Genomic DNA, 13,023 nt, shown 5'->3' with positions numbered 1-13,023 from the left:
CCAAGAGTGAGCACAACACACCAGCAATGACCTATTTGATGAGCACTGCTCTTGAGGCATGAAGACATACCCAATTAATGACCACAGTTCATGAGGTCCAAAGATATGCCCACTTGATAAGTACAACTCATGAGGCAATCCAAGGGTAAACTCAGCTCATACGGTACCCTTTGTAACATTGGTACAACAGATAACAACACTTGCTCAGCAAGGAGTTGTTCCACAGAGAAGTAGCTTCACAAAATTTGTTTGGAAAAAGACCGCTCGGATAAGATTATCCAAAAAGCTGCCCTAAAAAGGGTACAATTATTTGATTAAAAACTTGCCTTAAACATATGCACTAGCACAGATTGAGACCGAAGAGTAAGGTAACCTGTTCAGATTGAGCCGAAGAGCATTGTTACTAGCTCAAATTGAGCCAAATTGTTCAGTAACCGACTCAGATTGAGCCTAGACCCATTGCAACCCGCTTGATCGAAGAGTAAGGTAACCTGTTCAGATTGAGCCGAAGAGCATTGTTACTAGCTTAAATTGAGCCAAATTGTTCAGTAACCGACTCAGATTGAGCCTAGACCCATTGCAACCCGCTCGAGTTAAGCTGAGGAGCACTACACCCAACTTGAATTAAGCTAATAAGTTTTGTAATCAACTCGGATTGAGGTGAGAAGCTCTGCAACCAACTTAGTTTAAGTTGGAAGGCCCTAAATCGGCTTAGATGGGGGACCAAAATCACACACACAAGGTAGGTGATTCGAAACACTCTCGAATAAAAGAAATTTTGTTAAAAAATTTGGGAGTAAAAGAGGGGAGGGACAACTAATATACCCAAAATCAATAGGCACATTCATGAAGGGTTATGGTTATAAAACCACCATTAACACCCTCGTGTAAATGCCCTTAAATTATTTATGAACCCCCATAATTGTAATAATATGCCCATAAATACTAAATTAAAGGAAGATATGCCTCCACCACTATAAAAGGATACCCCAAGAGGAGGTAAGTATCTCATTCTCATTCACCTCTCTCTTACTGTTGTAATCTAAACCTTTCTCAAATTTTAACTTAGCCATCTGAGTGATTTCCTGGAGTATACTTCGAGTTCTCCATGCCATTTTTCTTTAAATTCTTAGAGATGGTCACAATAAAAAATAAATCCATGCATGCCATTCAATTTTTGGAAGCAACACTACTTTTAAGAATAACCATTTTTGACAAGCTAAAGAGATTTATTGCCATCCAGAAGTAATATCCTAAGTGAATTGAAAAAAAACCTTTAAACTCAAAACTGATAAAACAAAAAAAATGGTGACGATAACACGGAAAAAACTATATTTCACATAAAACACAGTAATCATTAACACTATGAGTAATCATTAATTTTATTATTAATATTATTTTGCAGGGTAAAATGTAAATGTTGAGATAGCATATGTACAGTTATGGCAGTGTAGCCAAATATGAAATTCACAAATCCCTAGATAACGCATTCCTTCAACCCACATATGTAGAATGTGATTCTAACATCATGTGATAGTTTGAAATAATTTCTAAAAAAAAAAATTACATAAAAAAATATTTATTAGAAATGACAGTAACAATAAATACTTAACTTTAAAAAACATGTTGACGTTATAAAAATGTCATGCTGCAGTGTCGGTGAGATTTACAACAGAAAAAGGTCCTAACTTTAATGATTAAGATTTTTCATGAGAAATACAACTTAGCCATTTTGGGAAAAAAAAAATTGGAAGAAAGAAAACAATTCCCCCTTGAATGCATGAACATAGTGTCCGTTAAATTGAAGAATATAGATGTTAAATATTTATGATATATTGCTATATGGATCAGAATATTGAATGACAAAAAAATATAATATCCAAAAAGTAAAAATTATCGAGATGGGAATGTTTAAATGGATGAGTGGTATCACATTAAAAGATCAATTAAGAACTAAACATATTCGCAATAAGTTAAGTGTAACTCCTATAAAAGATAAGACAAGCGAGGGACGACTCATATAGTATGTACACTTGCAACGTAAGGCACATAGTGTACTAGTGAGAAAGAGTAAGTCAGTTATTATAGAAGACAATAGAAGGGATAGGAGTTGACTTAAAATAACTTGGGAAAAGATAGTGAATAGAGATTTAATATCCTTGAATTTGTTAAAAGAAATTGTCCATGATCGCTTAAACTGATGGAAAATGATTTATATAACCGATCCGACCTAGTGAAAATTAAGGTTTGGTTTTGATGTTGTTGTTGTGTTAATTAATATACAATTATTTGCAAAATATATATATAAAAAATTTGCTAGTCACTAAGAGATAGAATTTTGAAATATTTATGCATGTAATATGCTTTAGAGAGTGCTATGGAGGATCTTACAGTCAGTTTTAAGTTTGGAATATTTTCTAGTCATTAAATTAGAAATTACTTGGAATAATTAAGGAGACAATAAATTATCAGTTACGAACTCATTACGTTAAACCTAATTTGTAGATATAATCTCCAAGCCCAAAATTAGGCTCTGTATGAAATTATTGACATGCCCTCTGTAAACATTTATTTTTTGCACATAAGTTTTTGTACTGATTAAATAAACTAATTGCAATAATAAACCAGAAAATGTTACAAATTTGAATCTCATTAGTATTTTATCCTTCTAGCTACTCTTTAATTTATTTGAGATTTCAAAAAGTAAGGTAGACCTTTTACATGTTTAAATGACTTATAAAAATTATTTTTTGTTATCTATATTTAAGTTACTTAAAAATTTAGAGTTAAAAGGGTAAAAGTCAAAAGTTTTAAAAACAAACATACATGAATTATTCTTGAGTTCTTGCTCGTTCCAAACACCCTCTACGGATAATTGATAGGGAAGTAACTAGTTCGGTTCAATTGGTTCTAAAGAAAATTTGACTCCTAAATTGAAATGTTTGATTTATGAAATATATGGCTCGATAGAACTGAAAAAATGTGTAAAATTGAATTAAGAATATTAGCTCGAGGTCGAGTCGGGAGTCAAACCATGTTTTAATTATGTCAATGAAACATTAAATGGGCCTTGTTAAATAATGATAATTTGACCCAAAAAAAAAAATGACAGTGTTTTGAATTTTAGAATTTGATGGGGTCATAAGAAATAATCTAGTGTTTTGCACTCATGGTCACTTAACTACTAACCAATAACATGTCATCTCTATTTATATGAGTCATATATACCCAATTGCTTCCATTTGAATCTTCCAAACTTAAAATAAATAAATAAATAAAAACCGATAACCAAACTGATTTTGGATTTTCTCTCCACACCGGCTGCTTCCAAATGGGACCGTTTCCCCGGCACAATCCCTGTACATATGTGCCACCAAACCAGTTACCAGCCCAATTTTTTTTAAAAAACACCCAATAGAAACTCACCACGTGTCAACTCAGCAATTCGGCAAACCTGACCATCTAAATGAGTACTCAATGGGTGTTTGGCTTAAACAATATCATGCTAATAATTATTGAATTAGAAATGAATTATGGGGAAAAAAATATTCCAAATTAATACCTTTTATTGTAAAAATTAAAGAAATATACAATTTGAACGAATAAGGAGCGGAAAAAGTCGATTAAAGGTTCAAGATCGCTGCCTTGACCAACCCAAATTCACTTGCCAAACTCAAATTCGAATAATCGCAATCCTAACTCAAAGATAAAAGGATATACCCACCTAATTAAACTAATCGGCCCAAACATGATATGATATATTTTTAAAAAATTGGGCACCCATTTGATCAATGAACCGGTTGCTCTAAAATATTTTAGGTCAAGAAATGTAGAACGGAAAAAAAGAAAAAGAAAAAGGCATCATGCACTAGTACTTAAAAATTCAAAACTCACTTTCAATATATGTTATAGATGATTGTCTAGTTTACAATATGTAAGATTACTCATCTTTCATCGAATAACATTCTCACTCTTTTCAAAATTCAAACTTAAAATTTTTAATATAAAAACTTCGACTTCAAACCTCCACTCTTTAAAAGACTCTCATATATAGTTTGGTACATGTTTCTATGCAAAAAAATTCAGCTCCATTATAACATTATATTTTGACAACACTTCAAATTCAAATTTTGAATTATTTTAAATTATTTCTAGAATTCCACTACTTTGAATTTGATTTTTAACATGTGGTTGAAAAAAAAAAAACATTTAATGCAAAACTTCCAAGGCTATTTCGTGCCCAAAAGTTTTTGTTTTTTCTTTTTACTTGATTTTTTTTTATACCCTTTTCTCATAAATCAATTATCACTTCTCATTGAATCTTACATTAGATCAAATTAGTCAAAAAATACATAAGCTCATGCATTGCCGCCTTTTGCATTTCTAGAAAAAAAAAAATTCTCTAATCTAAGATCCAATGATGATGGACTGATGGCCATCGAATCTTAATAGAAGCGACAACAAATGACAACTATGTATCCATCAGTTGAATGCGAATTTTAAATTTATTTTTTAAAAAAAGAAAAATAAATACAAAATTTTTAACAACCTAATAATTATTGTCTTTTTCTACTCGACAGTGCTAAGTAGGGAAGTTCAAGGGTCACAATCAGTGAGCAACGCTAGTCGTACGATGGGTTTCAAATCAAGGGTCAAGAGCTAACCGAGATAACTGCCCGACCTTCTATCACCAATAAAGCTCACTCAACCTATTTCATTGTAATTAACCATCGTTCTTTCTTTCTTTGTGCTTAGCTCCTTAATTTGTCGCTTGGTCTCTTTCTCTCCTTTTATGCTTCCCCTTCTCTCTCTTGCATGGAGTTTGATACAAGCAACTTAAGAAATGATCTCGGCTTCCCTCCAGGTCTTTTCTTTGAAAATTCATTTAAAGTTGATAATGAATCGAAAAACATGTTTTCTTCTGTGGAAGGTTTTCCTTATGAAGGAGAAGTATATCAAGATTTTTGCCATATTGATCTATTTTCTACGGAAGGGTCTTCATCAAATATTCCCTTTTTTGGGATTCCAGCCCCGTATTTTGATACATTTGAAGCTTATGTAAATAAGCCTTCAACCTTCTCGAGAGATTTTAATGCGCGCACCAAGGTTATGCCTTCTACGTTAATGATCGAAGGAAATGGAAATGTAGTAAGGTATGACTCTCATCAAGAACTTGGAGGCCTTTTGGATCATCACCCTACACATTTCCATCAAAAAGCAAATCCAACCCAAGTGGAGCAAAGCCTGCAGATATATCCTTCATTAGTTAATTCTTCAGAATTTAGATCTTTGAACCCCACCAAAGTGCTTGATAATCAAGTTTCATGCATTACTACAGAAAATGGACATTATAAGGTGGGTGATCTGAATAAAAAGGGGAGGCTCGAGCCAAAAATGAAAGACAAAGGTCGTAAAAAATCCAATGTTAAAGGATGGACTCCCGAAGAAGATAGGTAAAACATTTGACTCGAGTTCGTTTATTTTGGCTAATTTAATTTTATTGAACTGACCGATATCTTTTGTCATATATATTTCAATTTGTTCCGCTATTCTATTTTTCTTTTTTGGTTGAGATTTCACACTGCCAACTTGTAGTTGAGACAAGGAATTGATCAAACAAATTAATTTCTATAGGCTCTTGGTGCAACTTGTAGAACTGTATGGAGCGAAGAAGTGGTCTCTTATTGCTCAAATGCTGAACGGAAGAGTAGGAAAGCAGTGTAGGGAGAGATGGCACAACCAGTTAAGGCCTGATATTAAGGTTCTCCTCCTCCTTATTCTTCTTAAACATAAGATTCATAGGATGCGCCATTTCTTTCTTTAATGCATGTTTTTAATTTATTCATATAATGGGTTGACCTACATAACGACAAAGAATCGGTTTGACCATTAATTTTTATCTAAATTTGAACAAACTTTCAAATAAAATGTTAATCATATCTATATATATATATATATATCTATAACTTTTCCTTCTTGCGCCGTTCCTTTTTAAGGGTTAAAATTTGACTATGTACAAAAATTAGTCTTTACACGTTGCAACTTAGTCCACTAGTATATTTGATACTCAACATATATATTTTTAAATAGCTTTAAGCAAAATAGTTCGCCTGTAACGTGCTCTCGTATTATATGAGTTTAATTAAATATATAAACATAAATTATTAATTTATGACATTTAATTTATTTTATTTTGAATTATACAAAGTATTAGTTTTGAAAAAACGGCCTTTTCTTTTTTGTTGTAGAAAAGGATTTTTTTAAAATAAACTGCATATACAGCAAGTTATTATATGAGTTTTTGCACATGACAAATGGGGTTTTGAAAACAAAAAAAGAAAAAAATGTATCTTCTTATTTATTATGAATGGATTTACATAAATTACAACAAATTGTATATGATATATATAGGTTTGCCAACCTTTTTTAAATGCATTTTGTAAAAATAAATTTAAAATATTAAGGTAATATGCTTTGTTAAACAACAAATTGCCGATTGCTAAAGTATGTTTTGAAAGATTAATTAATTTGCCAAATATTGAAGTAAGCGCTTTTAAATGCAAATAATATTCCTCTAAATATATAAATAATGTAAAAATAAGTTTTTTTTTTCATAATGATTAACGAAACAATAAAAATTGCTTTGTGGTGAAATGGATTGCATTGGTATGTTTATATATACATTTTTTTTATATTAAACTTAATTTTCTGAGTTTAATTATAAAAGGAGAAAAGTTGGTGATTTTTTTTTAATCCCCCCCCCCCCCACCAACTTTATAAGCTCCATGATTATTACATAATAAGCCCACTTTTTTTTTTTTCATTTTATTTCCCTAGAAATTCTTCATAAGAATTTGGGGTGTAACTCTGTCTCTCTAGTACAAAAATATCATACATAATTTAGTCCTATGTTCATAGAGTAATGTGATAAGCTATATTTTTTGGATGAGTAAAATGAGATAAAAGGGCATTTGTTTCACTTGTGCATTGATTAACATGTATTTCAATGAACACTTTGCTTGCATATATATCCACATAAAGGCATTCTTTATGCACACAAACAACAATTATTCACAGCATTTCATGATCATTTTAATGTTAGCAGAAGGAAATATGGACTGAGGAAGAGGAGATGATACTAATTCAAGCCCACATAAACTTGGGAAACAAATGGGCAGAAATTGCAAAGAGGCTGCCAGGAAGAAGCGAGAACACCATAAAGAATCACTGGAATGCAACCAAAAGAAGTAAACTATCAAACCGTAAAGGCCGAAAACATCCCTTGAACACCCTGTTGCAGAACTACATCAGGAGTGTGACAACTTCACCTGCTGCAAAAACAGATCACAAGAAAAGCACATCCACAGGGTCTGACATGAAAGGGCTTGATCATATTACGATTCCACAAGTTCTTCAACAAGAGAGCATGGATTTCGGCTCTACAGATCATCAGCCTGCAAGCCTAACTAATAGCTACTATGGTTTTGGTGATGAGATGATGGAATTTCCTTTTGACACAAACATGCTTTCAGAAAGACACAACAGCAGTGTTGGGCTCATGCCTGGTGAACATGAGATGCCTTGTGGTTCTATGGTTGATGGGAGCAGCAATATGGACTTCATTGTGCCATTTGAAATGGATAATCAGGGTGAAGTGAGGAGGGAGATGGATTTGGTGGAGATGCTTTCTCAAAATAAGCTTATTTAAGACTTTAGGGTACTAGTTGGAATGGGAGAATGAGCAAATCGTGTCATTTATAATTTTCCTTTAGTAGTAATATTTTGCGCGGAACTATGGGGATAGAAAATGAAATATCATTATTGTCCCCCAATTTATGAACCCTCTCTTAAATGTTTTGGGACAGAATAGGAAAAACAAGTAAAAGTGTTCTTTTTGTTTGTGTTGGGAAGCATGGATTTCAAACATTTGATTTAGGTTTGTATCGGTTTTACGAAACTCAATACAATTATATATTGTAATTTGTCTAAATCCACATAAATCCAAATTAAGATCCTAACTTTGAACTCCAAACACCCAAACACTAGATTAGAATTCTACTTATTCCAAGTAGCAAGATTGAATTTCAAAATGAATTCAATTCTATTCTATTTAAACGTGATTCCAAACATAGTGCAAGTCAACAATATTAAAAGTGTGTTTGGTAGTTTAGAATTTAGAGTTCAAATTTTGAAATCTTAACGGTTATGTAAATTTTAAATCTAATCTAAATCCACACAAATCTAAATTTAAAACCAAATATGAAGTATAAAATCAGTGGGGGCATTCACCCAAACAAAGCTCAACAGTAAAGAAATGCAAGGGATTTTATGGTTTAGTGACAAGAAAGTACAGACAAAGCAAAGAACAAAAGATTCTAGCTCAAACTCCACCAACTCACAGAAGTAATATCCCTAAGAATACAATTACAATGGAAATCTCTCCCTCTCCCCCCCACCGGGCGCAGGCGGCACACCCACCCTCCCACCCTTGTCAGCTGCCTACTAGCAACAGCAACTACAACAAACATTCAAGAAGACAAGTCAAGAGATTCACATGTTTGAAATTATGAAGGGGACCCAACCCACTGGTTTGAAATGGTACACTTCATCATGATTTTAATGAATGAAACATAATAAAGTAATATGATAATGACTCCTCTTTCATCCATGAGTTCCAAGGGCTGCCTGGCATGGACTGAGCTCCCAAGCACAACATATAGAAAAAGGGCTCCCATTTACAAGGATGAGCAAGAAGAAAATCTAGTTCCAAAGTTGGTATTAAAAGTTTACTTCCTTTCGTCATTAGTTCAACCTCTCGATTTTTGTTTAGTTGGTTTAGATTTTTTGATTTTTTGTTTTTAGTTTATTTTATTATTTTTCTTTTTGATAGGCCTGTTTAGATTTGTTTCTTATTTAGTTTTGTTTAGATTTGTAATCCTGTTTTGGTTGGTTGTTGGTGTTGTTTTTGGGAGACCTTTAATTTTTTATTTTTTTATTTATCTATAATCTCCCATTGCTTGTCTTATAACCACAGTTTTTCTCCGCCGAAAGTGAGGGTATATCAATAAATAATTGGAGACATTCATTTTAACTTAGAAACCCCAGTACGATGAAAGAGAGAATTCACTTTCTATACAAATTTATTAAAATTTATGTAGTTTATACATACCATTAATATTTACATGTGGATAATAAATTAACGAACCTATTACATACTAAATATAGATAAAAAAAGAATTCATCATATATTGAGGAAGGCCACTATCCATTCCCCAAAGTGTGATAAGAATAGCTTTTCCACTCTCAATGAGACTCACTAGTCCGAAGCATGACATAAGAGTGAGGACTCCATCTATAACGACAAGGATCATTAACCGAAGGACACTAACAAGATTTTATTCTTTCCTACAAAAAAAAGCAAGTTAAAATTCATACATTGAGGCTGTCACAAGGTTCAATAGCTGAAGTGCAGTAACAAAATCCCATCCATTCTGAAGTGCTAGATGAAAAGGACACCAAAGCAGGAACAAGATTCAATTTCATTCACTAGACTAGCTTTTATCTCTAATTTCTCTGAACCTTGACTTCATCCCAACCTTGATTTCTCACTCATCCACAATGTAATCCAGGAGCGGAATCCATTTCCAGCCCAAACTCATCAGAGCTGTTCTTCTATAAACAGCTTATTGAAATCCTAGACCACGTACAAGGCATTAGCAATCAATGACATGCATCTATCATTCACGTGCATTGCATGAGCTACTCTAGCATGCTCCTGTGTGAGCAAATTTTCAAGACCAAAATGGGTTACCTATTCAATGTAAGAGATGCTTACCATGCAAGCGTTATAGCCAAATTCAGCAGCATTTAAGCTCCATTTCAACCTCACCTTCATATTGGGTATATTTGGTTCTAATGAATTGAACATAAGTGTTTAAAAAGCCTTAAATAAAAAATTCAATCAGCGCTGAAACATGTATTGCTAATCAAGGGTTCCCCCTCTGCAGGAAGGCTAAAGCCCTTACTTTGAATAAGCTACTGAGCTAGAAAACATATAAGTGTTAGTGAATGGCTTTAATCTGTTGCTGTATTCTTCATTGTGTTAGTTTTAGCCCAAATTCATTGAACATTATTTCAGTAATAAAATTGCTTTCGTGAGGATATTTTGAAGACATAAGGAGTGAAAAGTCCTCTCTCTCCTTTTATATTTTTTTGTTGTAATCAAACCACGCAAAGGTGATTGAACCTAGTGTTGGGGTTAGAATTAGTATGCCCTAGATCCAATCTCACATGTAATAGTTTGAACACATTTTTAATCAACAGTTTTGATTAGTAAATCGCATTAGCAATTTTATTATTTAGTTATTTAATTAACTAAATAAAGATCCTTGATTAAATTTATAGGCTTATCATCATGATGGAGAACGCGAAGGTGATTGCGCCTAGTGTTGGGGTTAGAATTAGTATGCCCTAGATCCAATCTCACAAGTAATAGTTTGAACACATTTTTTGTTGTAATCAAACCACACAAAGGTGATTTAGCCTAGTGTTGGGGTTAGAATTAGTATGCCCTAGATCCAATCTCACATGTAATAGTTTGAACACATTTTTAATCAATAGTTTTGATTAGTAAATGACATTAGCAATTTTATTATTTAGTTAACTAAATAAAGATCCTTGATTAAATTTATAGGCTTATCATCATGATGGAGAATGTGATAATGAGAGTTAGGCCTTTTACTATTTAATTTAAATTATTTTTTGTCATAAGATCATTAATATTAGGACATTAATGATCCGATTAGATCAATATATATGTGGTGGTCTTTATAAGATAGAGATTAGTTGATCTTATTAACTAAATTACATATATAGATGATGCATATGGAGATATGATCATTGAACTAACTCAATTGAAAATTCCTAATGGTTAGAATTACCATCAAACTGTCAATAAGATATTTTATTGAGGAATATGATGTAAGAATTTTCTTTGACCTAAGATCTTCATAGTAATTAACATGTTATTTATCATACTTTGATTCTGGACACCTATTGCCCTACGGCGATAATTGAAAGGATATTGGGCATGATTTAATACTCGTAGAATTAATGATTGATCAAGATGGAATCCATCAACTCTAGATAATGAGTTTGAACTCTATGTTGTCATTAATTATAATGACTAAAATAAGACCTTGATAAGGGCAATTGAATGAAAGAAGAAAAAAGTTTCTTATGTCATTCATTGGTCAATTATAATAGACATGAAACATAGTAGGTTACCAATTGGGATTTGATAGTTAGACCATATCCTAGGGTATACCCGGAGCTGTAATGATGGAGGAAAATACTACATTATTCTTCTACAAATTCTTGAACGTAATTGTGTACTTCATGCTATCTGGTCATTAAGGAGTATTGCTAGACATCAACCTTGATTAGTAAATTGGTTTGACCAACTTACTACCAACTTAATATTGAACCTATGGGACTGCACACTAACGAGTGTTCTAATCTTTACTGGTAGATTATTTATTTTATTATTTGATAATTAAATTAGAGAATTTAATTTAGTCAAATAAATAAATTTTTAGTCTAAATGGAATATTATTATTATTTTTTTGCTAGCATCGAGAATGTAATTAATATTGGATACAAATTGATGATTTCCTATTTAGAATAGGAAATTGATAATATCTCTGGGTTATTTCACTGATTGAAGGAAAAATAATAATTTATCTCCACTAATAACATCAATGGAGTGTGACTGCATTATTGTAATAAATATATATATTAATATAATGGATGAACTGTGCGTGATTGCTATAATGCATCAAGTGAGAGTGCAAGTGCTCTGTAAGATTGGAGCGTATATAATAATTTATAATTGTTATGAAATTATTGCACACAATAATAAATTATTATAATATGAAGTGTGTGTGTGTGTGTGTGTGAATGGAAGAGATGAGAGTATATAATAGTTTATAATATAAGGAAGACAAGAGGAAGACCTTGTCTGTTTCGATTGCAATGTAAAATCAAAGTCTCTCTCACAGTTATAATATTATATCCAAGTGTAATGGTTATAAAAATATTATATTATTAGTTTATAATATAAGGGAGACATTGTCTGTTTTGGTGGACATTATTGCAGCGTGTATTTCTCTCTCACATGGCTTATAGGATATAATAACTTTGTTATAAATATATATAAATGCCATGTGGCAGTCCAAAGCATCCACCAACTCTCAACCACTTGTCTCCTTCTCTCTCCATTATACGCCCACCACCCCAATCAATTATAATAAATTGATAATTAAATCATTACTTGCTTGGCCTCTTATGCTTATATTTGGATGAGCAAATTGATATGAGAGATGAGCAACATAATTTTTCTAGACTAAAAAAAGGTAAGCTTTTCCCGCTAAAGAACAGGCAAGCACTACAAAATTCCTAAAACCCAAGAGATATACTATCGAGTTTGTCTACTGTTTCCGTTAATTAAGGAGTTGATTACGAAGGTTAGTCTCGGTGTGGATACGCATAGAGTTTTCGTATTATCGAAAAATTTCTATATCTAAAATTCACTTCCAAGTAAATTGTTTTTACGTTTTGGAATCATTTTAAACGCAAATAGATCAACCTTGGATTGTTTTTAATTTTTCCGCTGCGTGTTTTGAACACCGACAATCCAATAGTGGTATATCTCCCACTTGCACTAGAGCCAATTGGTCATGTATTTCATTCCCAATTTCCACTTGTGCTTGTCAAACTCCTTTGTACCAAGCGCCTTAGTGAACGGATCAGCTGCATTTTCTTTTCCTTCAATCTTTTGAATTATGAAATCTCCATGTTCAATAATTTCTTTAATCAAGTGATACCTACGCAAAATATGTTTGGATTTTTTATGTAATCTTGGCTCTTTTGCTTGAGCGATAGCTCCAGTATTGTCACATAACAATGGAACTGGACCCTCTATTGAAGGAACCACACCAAGTTCACTAATGAACTTTTTCATCC

General features: G+C 32.4%; 1 protein-coding gene across 1 annotated transcript; it reads left to right on the top strand.

Moving 5' to 3' along the window:
• The first annotated feature begins 4,725 nt into the window (after nucleotides 1–4,725).
• LOC131165314 (transcription factor MYB98-like) lies at nucleotides 4,726–7,982 on the top strand. Its single transcript, XM_058122973.1, has 3 exons — nucleotides 4,726–5,453; nucleotides 5,635–5,761; nucleotides 7,106–7,982. The coding sequence occupies exons 1-3, from the start codon at nucleotides 4,816–4,818 to the stop codon at nucleotides 7,706–7,708; spliced, it is 1,368 nt and encodes a 455-aa protein (XP_057978956.1). The 5' UTR covers nucleotides 4,726–4,815; the 3' UTR covers nucleotides 7,709–7,982.
• Nucleotides 7,983–13,023: the final 5,041 nt, after the last annotated feature.

This window comes from Malania oleifera, chromosome 10 (genome assembly GCF_029873635.1).
Source record: "Malania oleifera isolate guangnan ecotype guangnan chromosome 10, ASM2987363v1, whole genome shotgun sequence".
Lineage (NCBI taxonomy): Eukaryota > Viridiplantae > Streptophyta > Magnoliopsida > Santalales > Ximeniaceae > Malania > Malania oleifera.
The sequence above is the reverse complement of the archived record's forward strand: the minus strand, read 5'-3'. Positions and strand labels throughout refer to the sequence as shown.